The sequence below is a fragment of the Empidonax traillii genome, unplaced genomic scaffold, assembly GCF_003031625.1.
Source record: "Empidonax traillii isolate 1590-97213 ecotype Southwest subspecies unplaced genomic scaffold, ASM303162v1 scaffold252:size1141739, whole genome shotgun sequence".
NCBI lineage: Eukaryota > Metazoa > Chordata > Aves > Passeriformes > Tyrannidae > Empidonax > Empidonax traillii.
This window is the reverse complement of record NW_020955445.1, coordinates 399,259-416,765: the sequence shown is the minus strand read 5'-3', so window position 1 is coordinate 416,765 and position 17,507 is coordinate 399,259. Positions and strand designations below refer to the sequence as shown.

Below are 17,507 nucleotides of genomic sequence, written 5' to 3'. Positions count from 1 at the left end.
GAAACAAAAAAGAACATTAACATAATTTTTTTTTTCAACCACTAAAGAAGAGACATTTAGATTTTTGAGTCAGGGGAAATAATTTACCTCATCTTTTCTTTGGCTTCTTCAAAACTTTCTGAAACAAAGTAAGCCTCCTGGAAAGTAGTGATAAGGCATTCTTGCAAACAGGTTGTCTTTGGATCGAATGCTTTCACATTGGCCTTGTCAGAGAGAGCATGCTGCAAAATATACCACAGGACCTGTTAAACTGTGTTTTGATACTGCTGTGTGTCTACATACAATTGTTCATATACACAGCTTTTATACCACTGTGCTGTTTCCCATGAGCTGGTAGCCCCTCTTATTTTGCATACAATGTTTTTTTCAGTTTGAACAGTGAACATGGTGAATTTGCTACTTAAAAAAACTCTCACTATGGAAGAATTTTTTTCCCCTAATAATGAAATAATAAAGAGGAGATTAGAAATGCACCTGCCATGAAAACATAAAGACCTAAATGTTCAGCTGGAAACAGGAAAGTCGTCAAATAACCATTCTTGAAAAATTATCCGTACAACTGCAAATACGTATGTCCCCAAAATGTCATTTAACTGGCAGAATTCACCACTGTCTTGGTGGGTAAATTGAGTCTCACCAAACAGTTCAAATAATCTGTGCTTTACATTTTCAGGCCAAAATCATATACTATTTTCCTGACAGTGAAAGTGAAACTATATATCTGAAAACCCATTAAATAATGCCAGTGTACTGCATGATGATGAACTGCATTGCCCTTCTGCCACATACACCCGAGTAATAATGCTCCATATAGAACTGCAAAGAAAAAAATAGCTAAACAAACAGACACAGGTAAGTAACAGAGCAGACACTGGGCCGATGAGGCATCAAATGCTGCTATCCAGAGTGAGTAGATTTCTGATTAGCCTTTCTCTTTAAATGACTTGCACAAGCCACTAGAAAGGGCACAGGTTTCAAAACTGAAAATCAGGTACTGAGACATTTTCCAACACAATCTTTTCTAGCTCCCCTTTCAACTTGAATACTTGTGTTAGCTTTTGGATCTACCTTATCTTCTACAGCATACCTATTTTCATTCTCAGTGCTCTGTTACAGCAGTGCAAGTAAGGAAGGAGAGCATATTTAGGTCACCTTTCAACCTTCTTTAGTCCCCTGATATCTATACACAGTGAAGATGTGCATGAAAATCATACAGAAAGGACAGTGAGAAAGCAGATCCCTGAGGTCCAAAGGTGTCTCTGATTTCTTTACTTTCTATCTGCATGGACACTCTTTATAGCAGAGTAAGGTATTAACCTTAAGGTATTCACCACAATTTTTATCCATGCTCTTGCTTATGCTCGTTCCTAAATCCCTGTGAAAGGCACTGAAAATATCACACTAGCTCTCAACCTGCAATCTCCAAATAACAGGACAGAAAACTGGAAGAGCCTCTTCCTCCCATCTCCTCTCTCTCCAAAAATAAATACCTGAAAAATTAATGCATGGAATCATGAAATGTCAGAGAATTACCTTTCTTTAGTACATGGATCTTTTCCGTCTCACAAGGTTTGCTGTTTCTAACCAGTAATCAGTTGAACAGGTTTGAAAACAAATATTAAAAATGGTCTGTCAACGAGCATCCTCTTCTAAATGGACTGCAGGATCAGGCTCACCTTATTAGGCTCCTGCTTATATTTATATCCCTGCTGTCACTTTCTCTTTGCAGAGCCACAATACAAGCAAATGCTTGTAAATTTAGGCAACCTACCTCCTTCTATCAAAATGAATTTGCTTTTCTTCGCTGAGAATTATAATAGATACCTTTGGAGGTTAACTATAGATAAAAAAAATCTCCTCTTGAGGTGTCTTTCGACTTCCAGGTGAGACTTGATGCTTCAGATGTCTGCAGCACAAAGTTTTAAAACTCTGACAGGACTGAGTGAAGCCCTATGAAGGGAATCAAAATTAAGACACATGCCATGATTTGGCAGGAACTGAATCAGTAGGTGACTACTTCTGGCTCATGGATTCTTTCCTGTACTGTGAAAGCTTCAACAGAAAGAGGCGACAGTGTTATCTTCTCTACTTACTAATGGCCTCTGCTGGGCCAGGCCTAGTCCTTGGGACTGAAGCTATCAGAGGTGAGAAGGGATTCAGCCTGTGGCTCCTACATCATGAATAACTCTCTAGTCAGTGAGCCCTGATTTTATAAAATGACAGACTTTAAAGAGGAGAAAAGCTGATCAGCTATCAGAAGGGATGTCCTCTAAGAAAGCCTTTCTAGCTATTCTCCTCAGGTTACCCATATGAAATGACTTATACTTTCTGGATCCCAGTTTAGTTTACAATGAGCAGAGCTGTTGCTTCACAAAGCAATTCTGCAGAGACTGGGATGTGAGGACACCAGAGAATGTGCAACCTGGAAACAGAGGGTAAAGAATTTAGACATGCCTTCAAAGTTAGGTGACAACTGATCACTTATTCTTAGGATTGCAGTTTGGGAATGAAGTGCCTAAATTCTGATGAATTCCCACCTGAGACACCTGTCTCCCTTCTAGGATGCGGTCTTTGGTTCTTGGATCAATTCGGCATTGTCATGGCTACCAAAGCAATGTTTCCACCTTTGCAAGTCTGGGTGGTGTTTTCAAATTCCACAGCCTGGCATCTATGACATCTGCTACTGAGTTGATATGCTGACACCAGCAATGCCAGACTTCAGCAACTGAACTAAGCCTGCAGACAAACCTTCAGAGAGATCATAAAGTGTTTAGTGTGAACTAGAACGGTCAGGACACTGACTCAAAGCTGACTAGAGTATTTTTCAGAAACATTACAGTGTTCTAAAATGTTGGTGCTTGGCACTCTCAACATTATGAAGTAAGCAATCTCAACAAAACAACTTGGTCTGGTGAGTCCAAAAGCATTCAAGTTCATGTTATTCATAGAAACCTCTTTTGTTATCCCCCTCCAATGACGTGCCAGGGCTAATATTCATAAGGAAAACAGGTTTTGGTAAAATAGAACGTCTTACCATCTTGTGGATCTGTAATAACTGTCTCTAATGGCCCATTCATACGAATCATATGACTGCTTATGCCAATAAAACTACTGGTGATTCTCCTTTAATTTGAGAAGTAAGAATTTGGAGTGAAACTTCCAAATGAATCATCACCAATTCTCAGGAAAAGCAGCGGTATCAGACAACTGGACAGCTTAAGAATTAGACAATTACCCATTACAGGTCTCTCGGGTCTAGACTGTCTGATGCATTGCACAGAAGATGGAAGATATAGCACAAGATCAAAAGAAGACTTATATGTTTCTGAAGAGGCAGCCAGTCAGAAATACTGCAGCATGTCAGATGGCACCAGGCATTTACACACTGCACACCAGTGAATCATTTCTTAAGTGACCGCTATCACTGACACATGAAAAAAGAGTTTGGTCTTGTAATTTCTCTTGAGTATAAAAAATGGAGTGTAATAATACAACTCGGAGCTTTTCGGATTTGAGAAAAAAAATAAACAAAACAAAAACCAAAAAGTAAAATTTTCAGCCAGCAAGGGGAAAACTTGAGTTGAGAAGTTGTGTGGTGTACCAGCACCTTTATCGCCTTGTTATTCCCGGAAGAGTACATATAGGCTTGGAAAACCTGCTCTTAAATATTTTCCTGCTTATGTACAATCTAAGTTGCAAATCTGACAGTGTTCTGATACTACCAGAAAATTTTTTTCAGCGGTATAATTTTATATATTGTCTAGACAAATAAGGAAAATACTTTCTAAAGAGTACTAAAATGAGCATCTGGGATCCAGGAGTTGTTTTCTTCATCCTCTTCAGAAAACAGAGCCAAAATTTGCATTTGAATCTTTGGTGTTAAAGGCTAATGCTGGCTCTTCTTAAAATAAATGATCATTAAAACAAAATAACACAGCTGGATATTGTATTTGACCTTAAAAATTTATACAGAAAGATTTGAAGACTACTCTCCGTTTAATATAGAAGCATACAACAAGGATATATGACTTGATCTACAGCCAGCTGAATTGGATAGGAGACTCCTTTAATGAAAGGGTTCAAGAGAGCATCATACAAAGTAAATGGATTAAAATTTCCAAAGACATTTGAACTGCCTTTTAGAAATAGTTTTAATAATTGAAATGTACATTATTTCCACCTTATCTCTAAGCCCCAAATACATACTGTGTAATAGTGTTAGCTAGAGTTAACCTGACTATATTAAGCAGAACATTTTATAACTACTTACTGTATTATTCGTTTCCCCCAGGCTTCATTTTTAATCTTCTCTTTCTCCTTATTTTGTTGTGCTTTCAAATTTTTTTTTACTTGATGTTTCCCTAGTATGCATATCAGGAGATGCACTTTTCAGTATCTGAAATTTTAAGTCTAAATGCTGAGTGGGGAAAAAAAATTGAAGGGAATCCTATATTGATAGGTTGGTGCCCACATTGCTCTAGCTTTTACAGTTCTTTGTTACTAAAGCTGTTGACCAGATTTGCAGAGTTAAGCAGCGTAATAAAGAAACAGGGAAGACTGAACAAGCCATTCACTGCACTGAAAGGACCAAATACTGCTGGCCATTTATACCCTGCAAACAGTGTGGCTCAATAATTTCTAGAAATTTCTAGAAATTATACATAAAATCGGCCACCATGTTATTTTCTGTGAATACCACTGCATTGAAAAGAGAGCTGATGGGGATAGCAGTTGGAGAAAGCCTTTTCTTCTTGCTCACAAAAGCATATTAGTAACAAATGCCTTTGCAGTCTTGAGTGCACCCTCAGTAAATTTGGAGACATGACCAAGCTGGGCATGATTATTGTTCTGCTGGAGGACAGGAAGGCTTTGCAGAGGAATATGGACAGGATGGGCCAAGGCCAATCATTGAGGTTCAACAAGACCAAGTGCCAGGTCCTGCATTTGGGTCGCAACAATCCCATGAAGAGCTACAGGCTCGGGGAAGAGTAACTGGAAAGTGGCCCAGCAGAAAAGGACCTGAGGGTGCTGGTTAACAGCAGCTGAACATGAGCCAGCAGTGTGCCCTGGTGGCCAAGAAGCCCAATGGCATCCTGGATTGTTTCAGCAATAGCATGGCCAGCAGGACCAGGGCAATGATTGTCCCCCGACACTTGGCACTGAGGCCACACCTCGAGTCCTGTGCTCAGTTTTGGGCCCCTCACTAAAAGGGATATTATGGCACTGGAAAAGTGTCCAGAGAAGGACACTGCTGAGGTAGCTGGGGTTGTTTAGCCTGGAGAAGAGGAGGCTCAGGGGAGACCTTATCACTCTCTCCAACTACCTGATAGGAGGTTGTACTGAGGTAAGGGTCAGTCTCTTCTCCTGAGCAGCAAGTGACAGGACAGTTGGAAATGGCCTCAAGTTGTGCCAGATGAGGCTTAGACTGGATATTAGGAAAAATTTCTTCAGTGAAATGGTTGCCAAATATTGGAATATGCTGCCCAGGAAAGAGATTGAGTCACCAATCTTGGAGGGATTTAAAAGCTGTGTGGATATGGCAACTTGAGGACATGGCTTAAAGGTATATATTTTCACTCTGACACCTATGAGAAGTACATGTGTTGCACACACGAGGGTGAGACTTCCTGGCCATGCAATCTGACTCTCCTACTCGTCCCCACTCACCAGTGAAATAGCCAGTATCGTCATAATTTTCAGAACAACTGCTGCCATCCATTAGGATTTTGGTTATAATCAGGATATTGATATAATCAGGATCTCCAGAACAATCTATTAGCATGATTTTTCAGAAACCTTCAGGTCAAGGAAGAAATTTTCCCTCCCAATAGGTGCAAAGAGAAAAGGCTGGTAAAACTGAAAACTAAAACCATCACAGGCAGGTTGCTTTCCCTCGAAACAGCAGAGACTGGCAATGGCTTGCCGCAAGGCTGTGCACCAAACTCACAGGTGCCCAGACATTCTCCTACCTAAGCACCTGCCTGATGTACCTTGTTGACAAGAAGCACATTCATTCCTGGCTTGTGGTCTAGAAACAGCTTCTCCCATGGTTATTTCAGCAGAAAACTTAGTAGTTTTTTGCATTTTTTTTCCTTACCTTTTACCTTCTTTTCTACTCTGGAGCACAGTCCCACAAAGGCTTTCTGGACATTTTGCACCTTATCAGGCCCTTCATGGAGACTATGTCTACTTGTGGTACGGTGCTGTTCTGTTCCCACAATACATATATTTTCAGTAATCAAAATGTCTAATTTAAGTCTCTAAGCATATGCACAATCTGGTGAAATTTAATATCTTACGATACACAAGAGGTCAAACCAAATGGTCTAATAGTCCCTTCAGGCATCATATCTACAAGATATATTTGTAATGTAATAGAAAAGTATATAATATTACTGATTTATGGCACAATTACTATGATTGAGATATATAGATATATATATATATATATATGGCCATACCTTTGAAGTAGATCAATATAGTTCATTATCATGCAGATTATTTAATTTATACTGCTGCTTTTCAAAAGGATTATTCTTTGCGCTTATACTCTGAGATTACTTCTGAGTGAAGAATACAGATCTGGGATCACAAATGTGTGATACCAAAATATGCACACTTGACAAGAATAATGCATTTGTTTACAACACTGACAGTAGAAGACTTAATATGTTCTTGACTATTCATTTCCTCATTTTTATGCCCTTAGATTTTGTAAATGATGTGATAGGTATTTTCAGGGTCATCACCTAGCGACTATATCTCTTAGTTTAAATAAAAGGCCTGATTCTTTGCAAAATACTGCACAGAGTTTGGGGCTCAGCACTGAAGGTTGTTGGGCCAGAGGAAAACAAGCAGGACATGTCCACCTCTTTGCATTTAACCATCTTTGCGCTGTGAGTACAGAATATCGCCAGGCAGATAAAGAATGCTGAAGCATGCACAGAACTTAGAGCAACTCTAAGGCAATCAAAGCAAAAATACTGGAGAAGGTAATTTTCTTCAACTTTTTCCTACTACTGAAAAAATACCAGTTTGACTAATGAGCTTCACCACAAATATTCTGTTATAGGTGAAACAAAAAGCAAAAAGACACTGAGGTACTTCTATTAAACTGCCAGATAGTTCACTGAAAGCCAGTCCAGGAAGTTGGGAAGATGTTTTTAACACAAATAAACAACAGACATACTGCAAAATAGTTTGAAATACTATTCAATATACGCTTTTGAAAAACAACTATTTACCTGCAAAGCCACCAAGAGTTTATTTGGGTCCCTGAAGATAGTACTCTTCCGTCTCTTTACCCTTCCCTCCTACCTTGCCAACAGAGAGGTGTACTATGTCCCAAAATACTACACTTGTAACAAAACACCTTTTGCTTCTTTCCTATGTTTTGTAGGCATAAATGATCCACTACAACTGCTCACACCATGCAAGATTAAACACTTTCACTTTTATAAGAATAGGGATCTATGTATTGTCTAATAGTCAAGTCTAACATGAGTATATACACATTCCTTAATTGTAAATATGAATAAGGACCTTAATGAATATTGTTTTTTTCATATCAGTAATACAAATCCACCGGATTTCTTCCAACAGAATCATGTCTGATTTCTAAAACTTTATTGTGAGTATTAAAAATACATGCTTCTCATCCAAACAAAGCTTTTAGAGGTCCAAGGCAACCTTATCTGTTAGAACCCATAAGTCTCCTTTTACAAGAAATGAAAATTCAAATAGAAATAAGTTTTGTAGTTTATAGTTGTTTTGGTACTTTGGGCCTTACAAGTCCATTTCATGCTTCAAGTGCCAGCTGATACTTCTAAGCTTTTAGGTCAATACCATATTTTAAATGGAAGCTTTTTATCTTGAGAATTTTAACTGTTACTTGAAAGTCAATATATTTATATCCAACTATTATTTTGTTAAGATTAAAGGTTGATTATGCTGTAGTGGTACATACCTTTAATTCTCCAATAGAAGACAGAAGTCCTGCCCCATAAGCACGTAGTTGTCCCTCTTGCTTGCAAAGGCCAAATTCAATTGTAAAAAAATAGCACTGCAAAATATACAGATATTCAGATACACACAGTGTAGTCACAAATGGGCACTTCAGCAATGACAATCACTACCATATTCATTCACTTGCCCAACTTCTTCAGAATTACCTGTCTTGAACATAGATACAGTACGTTATTACTACAAAGTAACTTAAATGTCATGTTCTGCAGTAAGGGAGCTTTGAACAAAAAATGTGACATTTTGGTTTTTGTCTGGGCAACCAAGGAGATCCCAGGAATGGTCAGTTAGGAACAGACAAGCAAGATCATTTAGTATCAAAGGCAGAGCCCTGGAGAGATTTCTGAAACCTTCTAAAACAAATAAGATGCCTTAAAATAAAATCCTGCAAGGTAGTCAGTCCGACTGTCTAGGAACCTCTCAAGATCTCTGAGATCTAGATCAGTTTTACACTCAAGCTTATACTGCTTTGAAGTCTGCAACATAGTGAATTTACTGAAACACATGCACGCAAGAGCCTCCTTGAGTTCAGGCCTTGGTCTTCACTTGATTTTACTCTCTCATAAACGTCTGTCATAAATGAAGAACTAATATGGCATTTGGTTTCTTAAATTACAGAAAGAAAATGAGTCAGTCAAATGAGTTTACTTGACCAATCTGTTACAGTTGCTTTTTAGGTCTACATTGAATCAGGTAACATATCTGAGCTGTAAAATTGATGAGAAGCTGTGAAAGAGATGTGCTAAATGAGAATAACAGTGTGGTATCTAACTTTGCTGTACCCACACAACAAAGTTAAATGTTAGGAAGACCTTAAGAAGCACACATAGCCCACTGTTCCCTAAATGCAGAAGATACAGTCTCTTCTGCTCCTGTGGTATCGAGTTTTAGTTTGGTTTCTTTACAAGACATCAAGATTGCTTTTGATATTAGATCAAACAGTTGAGATTAAGATAGCAACTATTTCTACATATAAAGGTTTTAGGAAGTTGATTTCTAACTTACATGAAAATATTGCACATACACACACACACACACCTGTATATATGTGTGTGTGTGCTTATTACATCATCTGACAATTTCAGGTTTTGTGTAGAGACATAACTTCACTGAACCTAGAAGATTTAACTGTCTTTGCAGGAAATATTAATTCAAGATAAGAACCAACCCAGTATTTTGTACTAAGTCTTAAATTTTTCAGATAACTTAAGAATGGATCCTAACACAATGATCTTTTCCCATACAGTTCCTCTTTAATACCCCACTCTTCCAGTATTTATCATACTAAATGTAAAAAAGTAGAAGTTAACAGCTCTTTTAAGTTCAACAAATGTTTAGAAATTCAGAAATTATTAACTGCTTTGCCTCATAAAAGTTTCTGTAGGGCTAGTGACTCATGCAGCATGGCACGTAGGGGTGTAACAAAAGAAAGAATAAAAACATGTGCCCTGTGTCTGAGCCAAACCTGCTAAGTCAGCTGAGAAGAAGAATCAGTTGCAGGAATCGCAAATGTTTTAAGTCAGATTCCATCACAGCAGTCAAAGGTGTGAAAACACAACATCATCAAAGAGAACCAAAGAAAATCAACCTCTGGCTTTGCTACTGACTCAGCTAGGGCAAACTGGCATAAAATTTTTCAGTACATGTAATAAGCTGATGTCCCTACTTAAAAGAAGAGAACTCATCTCCAAAAATGTAATCTCAGGGAGAAACAGCCAGGTACACAAAATGAAACAAGTATTGCTATAGAAGCAATGAGTGAAGCTGAGAGACCTACCACCAAGAGTACAAACGCCGCTTCCCCGCCTAGATATTTTGCCAGTAAAACCTTTAAGAGCCAACAGTCCTTGTTTTCTACATGCTGACACTATCAGCAATGAACTACTCAGCTTTACACTTACATCCCCTCCTTCCCAACTCCTTTAAAGGAACCCATCAGGTAGTAGGCCATATGCTGTAAACATGAACATTCTAACAGATACACAGCAGGATTTGGCTCCCGATAAAACACGGTGATCATGGTAATTTTCATTCTTAAAAGCAACAGTGGCTAAAATGAGGGAGTCTAGTGTTTGTCTGTTAAAGACCTGTAAGAGCAGCCATGATTTTGTCCCCATACGTGGGACACTTTTACTTTCCACCTTTCTCAGGCTGAGGAAAACCAAACCAATGTCATGCTGCTCCCTGGAGAAGGCCCAACGCCCACTCAGCAATCTACAGGGGCAGAGGGACAAGGGAAGAGAAACATTCTCCACTTCCCTGAGGAAACGCACTCCAGGGAACAAAAGGGGCAGAAGGCATAGAGCTTCAAAAATTATTATAATTGTTACTACTATAAAAGGGAGTTATATTTACGAGCCAACACTTGCTGATGAGAGCCAATCTTTAGTATTTACAAGACTTGTACTCTCAGTATAACCAACTCAAAACACATACAAAATGGCAATACATCTGCCTACTACTAACTTGTGGTATCCAACTATAGCACTGAGAAAAGCCCTTCAAATGAAAAGCCGACTTTTTTATAAATTTGCCATATGGAGAAATTACAATTTTGTATTTAAGAGAGTTCTGCTTAGCCAAGAAAGTGTGATAGCTCACCCAATGCTGCCATCTTCAGATCGTTAGTCAGTGATACACGATTCCCTCCCACCTTCCCACTCGCAGACATGCAGAGATGGCTCAGTGCATCAACAGAGTTTGCCCGCTTGGTAAGCTGTGCTCTCAAGTCTATAAACATCAAGGCATACTGATAAGGAGGTTAAATATTAACTATACAGAGTCACTTTTTATAGACCAGACACAGAGATACCCACTAAATGCCTCTCTTTGTATGGTGAACTACAAATGTGGGACTCTATATTACACACAGGATAATCATTCTGGAGTGGGAATGACTGAACAAAGAAATGGCTGTTGAGATAAATACATTTTTTAAAGCCTCAGCTGAAGACAAAAACTGATTATTTCACTGTTGTTACAAGTTGGCTGATGAATGCAAGCACAAATGGGGGCATCCAGGCCCTCCTGTCTGATTTCAAATCTTGGACCTGTCTCTGGCATACTTCCTAGACTGCGGCCCCAGACATTTGTCTCCTCTACAAACTACAGCAAAATCCTGTCATCTGCCTTTACATTCAGTTCTATCACATCTTTGGGATGAAGTGTGGGTTTGCTCCAACTTACTGAGAGGCTCTTGAAGTTTCTGTAGTTTTTGAAGAGCCTTACACTAGAGTGTGCTCGATTAGCCAAATCAGCAAAATGAGATGAAGAATCAAAGTGCCAAATGAAGGATTAGAAACAATTTTTATGCCAAGTGACATCAGTGTAATGATCAAGACTGTCAGGAGCACAAGACAGTGTTCAATATGATTTTAATTTATTTCTCTAATTTATCAAAAATATATAAAAGATACTTTACAGTCATGCTCATAAAACATTGTCTACATGGGTTCAAAAACTGTTAATCAGATGCATGGAAGAAAATCCTATTAAGGGCTATAAAATACTAATACAGCAGATTTCTTCCTTCAGAGTCCTTGAAGTAAAAGTTATTGGCAGCCCAAGCAGTACATCAGGAAAATACCACCGTATGGCTTTAGACATACACTGTCCTCCAAATGTCTGCAATTTGCCTGTGTCAGAGACAAGGTATCGGGATAGCTGGTCTGGTCAAGTATATGTGTGATTTCAAGAGTCAGATCAGTTGTCCTGCTATTGACAGGAAAGATACAGAGAAGATCAAGCCCTGGCAAACTCCAAAGCTGGTCTCCAGGGTAAACACAATGTCTGTTCTTCACAATCAGGTACTGCCTTGCATTATAAACTGGACTACCAAAAGGAAAAGAAAAAAATCAGTGACAGCTATGACAGCTAACAGAAAAAATCGTTATTTGAGGATGCTTAGAAATTTTCAAAGGCAGGAATAAAGGTCTGATAAGCTCAGCTCTTCTCACCTGTCTGATTTCTAAGGCTTTGAAAACTACTTCTCACATCACATCATTTTGCATTTGAAAATCTGCCTCTTGGGACCTGTGCAAAGAGCTTGTGCATGGTATTGGATGCTAGTGTCACAGAGTCAGTAGTTCAAAATCTGACTTGTCCATAAAAAGGCCTTTCAAACCTTTCCACTTTGCTTAATTTTCTTACGGTATAGCTTAGAGACCGATACTTGTGTTCACTTGGCAATTTTCAGCATGATGTACAGCATGAGATTTTATCTGTTCTCTAAAAGTACCTTATAAAAATGTTGTCAGGATGAGTCCTGAGAACACCAACCATGTCAAGCACTGATTTGCCTGTGCTCCCTGTCACCAGGGGGGAAGAATGAGAGATTGAGTAACTGCATGACTGCAACCCTGGCACGTGGGTAGGAAGAATCATCACTGTAGGAACTGCCCGTGGCAAGGGGCTATAACCCCAAGCTGACATGGAGAAAATTAGTTGCCATGAAAACAATACAATTACTAATGTATGTAAGTAATTGCAAGACCAGTGCCAAATAAATATCCTTAAGAAAACATCTTTACATTGGTTCTACTGGATTTAAGATTTCAAAGGATATTTGAATAGACCACTCAATTCAAATGTATGCAGTATGTTCACAATATGCAAAGAATAATTCCTTTTTCTTTAGAAGTCCTTTGATATTTTAGCTCTAAAAGTATTCACACAGAGATAAAATTTCTCATATAGTTGTAATTATCTCATAAGTAAATAGTTATATATAGCTGAAAGACTTCTAACTAACTCCTATTATTAGAAGTTAGTCCTAAGGCTTAATGGAATAAAGGCGCTTTCTTTCCCCCTACAAAAGTTGCTCAAATTTCAAGCAACTGTTGACTCAGAAATATCTGTGACTCTCATTTGTGCTTTCTTTCTTCATTCAGAGCTGGTGCAAATAAATTTTTGAATAGTTGCTTATTTTTCAATCTCAAAGACATCAATAGTCTCCAAAAAAAAAACCAGCTGGCATTTCACATTTGACTGGATTATTCAAAATTCACAGTCTGTTGACTAGTATCAGGAATGCTCCACTACAAGAAACAGATAGATGTAACACAGGTAACCCAGGCAACTAGCCAATACAGCCCAGTGTTAAGAGTCCAGACATCAAGCAATACCGGCTATTTGACAGCTATTCATGCGGGAACATTATTGAGTAGAAATGCAGGGAGATTTTTGAACAACAAATAAATCTCATGATGAGCTTGTGAATAGATCAAAAGCAGAAAAGAAGTAAAATTCAATAGCTAAGTCTCATTACAGATGATTCACCTACCTCCAACAAAGGCAGTGACCCTATTCACAGCCAACAGCATTTCTAAATAAGAAAACAAAGTTTAATTTTTCAGAGTTACCTTCTTAAACTGTTTTGTTTAGTCTGCCACTTTGAAATACATTTAGGCTTAGCGAAATGAGGTTTCCTTTGGGGTTTTCAAAGTGAATATATTTAACAATATTATCCTTTTTTCCCTCATCTGTCTGCTTTGCATTAAGACCTTTCACTAAGGGTGAATGCTTGGAACAATCTCTTTATAAACAGACATTTGAGCAGATGTGGTGCTGCTCATTAGAGCACTGGGGTATAGATACACACCAGCCTTCGAATTTCTGTTGACACCCACAGCACACAGCATCCCTACATGCAAATTCCTCTAATGCAGAGGCTTGACATACTCAGAGGAAGCAAGGCCTACAGTGAGCACAGGGGGGCTTAAGCCCTTGGGAATACTTTGAAATTATGTTTCTTTATTCAGGAGTTACTGGAGAAAAACTCATAATGGTATACCAAATAAAATTATCATCACGAGTTTGTGAGGAAGCAAAAGTGTACCTCAAGCAACACAATGCGACAAGAGTATCAGTAAGAAGGTAACTCTATACCTCCAACACTGGGGAGTCCAGCCAAGCCAAGACAATGTCTATGGCAGCTGCCAACCTTGCAGGTGCAATAGAACTCTGGAACAAGATCTGAAGGACAGCCCTACTAACACTAATGTGTCTCCTGAGAGAATGTGTCTTTCTGTTGTTGTTCATTCTCACATGAAGGAGGCCCTCTTGCTACTCTGAAGTGCAAGCAGAGTGGAGGATGAAGCATTTTTGGGATTTTCTGCTAATCTCCTTCCAAAAGAAGTTAGCTTCCACATAGTTGAAGTCACTGGATATCCCACTCCATGTCTGAATTACTTCAAAATAATCTGAATTTAGGTTTTCTCTGCACAAAGATGATGTCTGTCCAGCCTTCTCATTTTATCTCAGTTGAAAACCTTGGAAACCTTTGGAGGTGCAGAATCAGGAATCTCAACACTTACACAGAAAGTCTTTCTGTATAAAAGGTTGTGTTTCCTGGCAAGGCAGCAAATTCCCTCCCACCAAAGCTAGCAGTCACAGAGGTGGTGCAAAAAATCAATGCCCCAAAAAGAGCACTTGCCTCAACTTGCTCAACATGGCCAGAGGAAGAGCTTCTAGCTTTTCCAACATAATTAACTAGTAGTGTTGAATCTTAATATGCAGCTACAGAGACAAGACCATTGAAATTGCTACTTAGGGGTCATTTGTTAAACATTAGGCACTGAAGCCCTAGTGCTTTGCCCTTCCTATTTCCCCTTCTCTATCTCATTTGACTCTTCTCTTGAACAACTTCTAAAACCTAGGGGTTTAAGGTTTATTAATTTCATGTGGAGTTATGAAGAAAAAATAATGTGCAATAAGGAGCCATTCCCTTTCCACTTTATTTTACTGCAAATAACATAAATTCACGTTCAGCACTCCCTATATTTTAGCTAAGTGAGTATTTGCTCATTTCTTTTTAAAGCTGTTGCTTCAAATTTCAGCCATCCAGAGATTTCACACAGGTAATGTAATAGGGACAGTGAGGTTTTTTGACATGATAGCTGGGACCTCCAAGAGATGGGGTCCTCTGAAAGTCAAACTAAAAAAAGGAAACCAAACCGAAACAAAAACAAAAGGAAAACCCCAAAACAAAAACAAACAAACCAAAACAAAAACAACCACCAAAAAAACCCCACTGAGTAAACACGTGTCACTGCTGTCCAACCACAGTCTTCAGTCCGTGCTGCTTATATGACACACTTGGTTTGTTACGATCCTTCACAATTCACAGGCTGCAAGCAGGCCCTGTCTTTACAGCTTTGCCATTCCTGTGTTCCAGATCTTTGTTGTGCTACTCTTACAGGTGAGGAATTGGCATTAACACAACCTATCAAAGCAAGAACAGTCCTGATTTTATAGGCTACAGGGACAAGGGCTGCCATCCAGTAAGTGTTCTCCTCAGCCTCGCGGCTTACGCTACCACTTGGAGAGTATGACTCCTCCAGTAAAGGAACTTGAACATTGACAGGCAGGCATGACCAAAACAAGAGCAAAACTTGAAACAAATATACATACAAGAGATCATTTGTCTCCCTTGCCTGACAGCATGCTCATTCGATGGGCCACTGATCCTAGGACTGTTGTCCCAAACTGTCAATTGCATTGCTTAGAAAAACACCAGAGAACAGACACGAACAAACTCACTTTTCTTCCTCCAGCATCCAGATCCAGAATCTCTACAGAAGCCTATCCTAGACATCAGGATCCATTTACCACAGTTACCTGTAGACCTCAGCACTGGTCCAATATCGTTTTTCCTTCTCTAAAAAGACCAACTTTCACTCCCCAGCAAGCATGCTAAGAAGGACACGCCAAAAAGAAGACATAAAGTTGCAGCACTCCACGAAATACCAAGAAAACATCTTCAGACTGAGGAGGCAAAGTTCATTCTTTTGAACGTGCTGCAATGCCAGAAGGAAACTGCTTATGGGGAAAACTGACAATGCCACAAGGAAACTGAGTAAGAGGAAAACTGACACAGGATTCTCTTCCACTTATCCTGGCAGAAGCTTTTGACAGGATGGTAAAGTAAATCCATCAAGAAGCAAAGGTGCAGCAACTAATCACAGTACAAGAAATCCTCATTTTATAAGCAGGGAGTTTACTGAATCGCTGCCCTATGCCACTCCACTGTCAGAACTGATTACTGCAAGCTGCAAGGCCTCTTTAGTAACTACCCTTGGCCAGATCAGAGAAAGACCCCCAGTGTCCTCCTTAACAGGAATTCCCATGGGGAAGGCACTAGGCTCATGTGGTGCTTCCCACAATGCCATTCCCTTGGAGCAGGTTGTGGCCCCTCTAATTGACAGGCCAGTTACTGCAGATGACACTTGCACTGCAGGGAGTGGTGCAGGAGAGCCACTGAGCCTCCCACATCATTTTAGCCAAAGAGGACTATGAGGTTTTTGCATACACAATCAGTTCCAGAAGTCCAAATGTACCTACTAATGAGGAAAAGTCATATCTTCAGAAAAGGGAGAAGCCCTGAAGCTGAAGGCTGAAGTTGAAGCCCTGAAGGCTGAAAGGATCTCAGAACATTTGCAAGCCCTGAACCTGTGTGGGCAAAAAACACATTGAACAGATAGGAACAACTGGCCAGTAAAGTTTCAGAATTCTTATTTCAAGGAAAAAAACTGCACTATTTCTTCACAGTCATATCAATTTCAAATTTATTTCTGAAGAGCAAAAGAAATTACCAGCATCCTTTCTAAACATTTTTAAAAGAAAATTAGGTTCTTGCACCTATTTACTGAAAACTGATTTAATAGCGAAGACTTGTTTTCAAACATCACAGTTTCCAGCAGCAACACAGCATTTAAATTCAATATTCTTTTAATCACATAAATGCCAAGGGACTCCCAAAAGCTTTTGTGACTCTTAATGCATTAGCTCAACTTGCTTTGCAAAAAAGAAGCAAAAAAAGATAGTACGCATAAGTACAAAAGTGTAAGTTCTATTCATGTCAAGTTGACAGACAGATCAAAGAAGAAAAGTAGCTGTGGGAATTTTAAATATCTATTAATTTTGCTACTAAAAATATATCCAAATTGAACATGTTTTTCACAGCCCCAAACAAAATCTTTCTCAAGTGCAGTTGAGCATCTCCTTGCAGTACCCTGATTTTCAGCAGTGAGGGCATGTAAAATAAATCTGTCATAACCACAGAACAGTCAACTGAGTCACCACTGAGTTATTTGCCTAAAGTGTGTAAACTCAAAGCGAATCACATGAACATGTATTCAGCAATACATGGCAAAAAGTTATACTGAGCAAGTACTTGTGAGCAGAGAGATCATCGTTCTTCACTGTACCAAAGACAAAGGAATTTCCAGTGGCTGTGGTCCAGGAGTAACTTACCAAATGTGAAGATCACTCTGGAACAGTCATTAGTGATCAGCTTCCATTGATATGCAAGAATTCTATACTTGTATAGGTCCTAAATTCATTGCAGATGTATAGTATGGATCTGAACATAAGTTAATATGCTTACTCAAAGTTGAAAAATTAATCCTATAAAGGTGTTTACATTCTAGAAATGTAAAATGTCTTGTTAAACTGTAATCTTAGCCACTTTTATGTAGTAAAGCTAT

At 39.0% G+C, this 17,507-nt stretch overlaps 1 protein-coding gene across 2 annotated transcripts in view; it reads right to left on the bottom strand.

Moving 5' to 3' along the window:
* The window catches only part of TPH2 (tryptophan hydroxylase 2), an 84,873-nt gene that overhangs the window by 34,618 nt on the left and 32,748 nt on the right, over nt 1-17,507 (bottom strand). For both annotated transcript variants that reach the window (XM_027889088.1, XM_027889089.1), the window contains exons 9-10: nt 7,967-8,062; nt 88-221 (exon numbers count right to left, since the gene is read on the bottom strand). In XM_027889088.1, the coding sequence (XP_027744889.1) occupies nt 88-221; nt 7,967-8,062 (230 nt within the window). The remainder of the gene's footprint in view (nt 1-87; nt 222-7,966; nt 8,063-17,507) is intronic.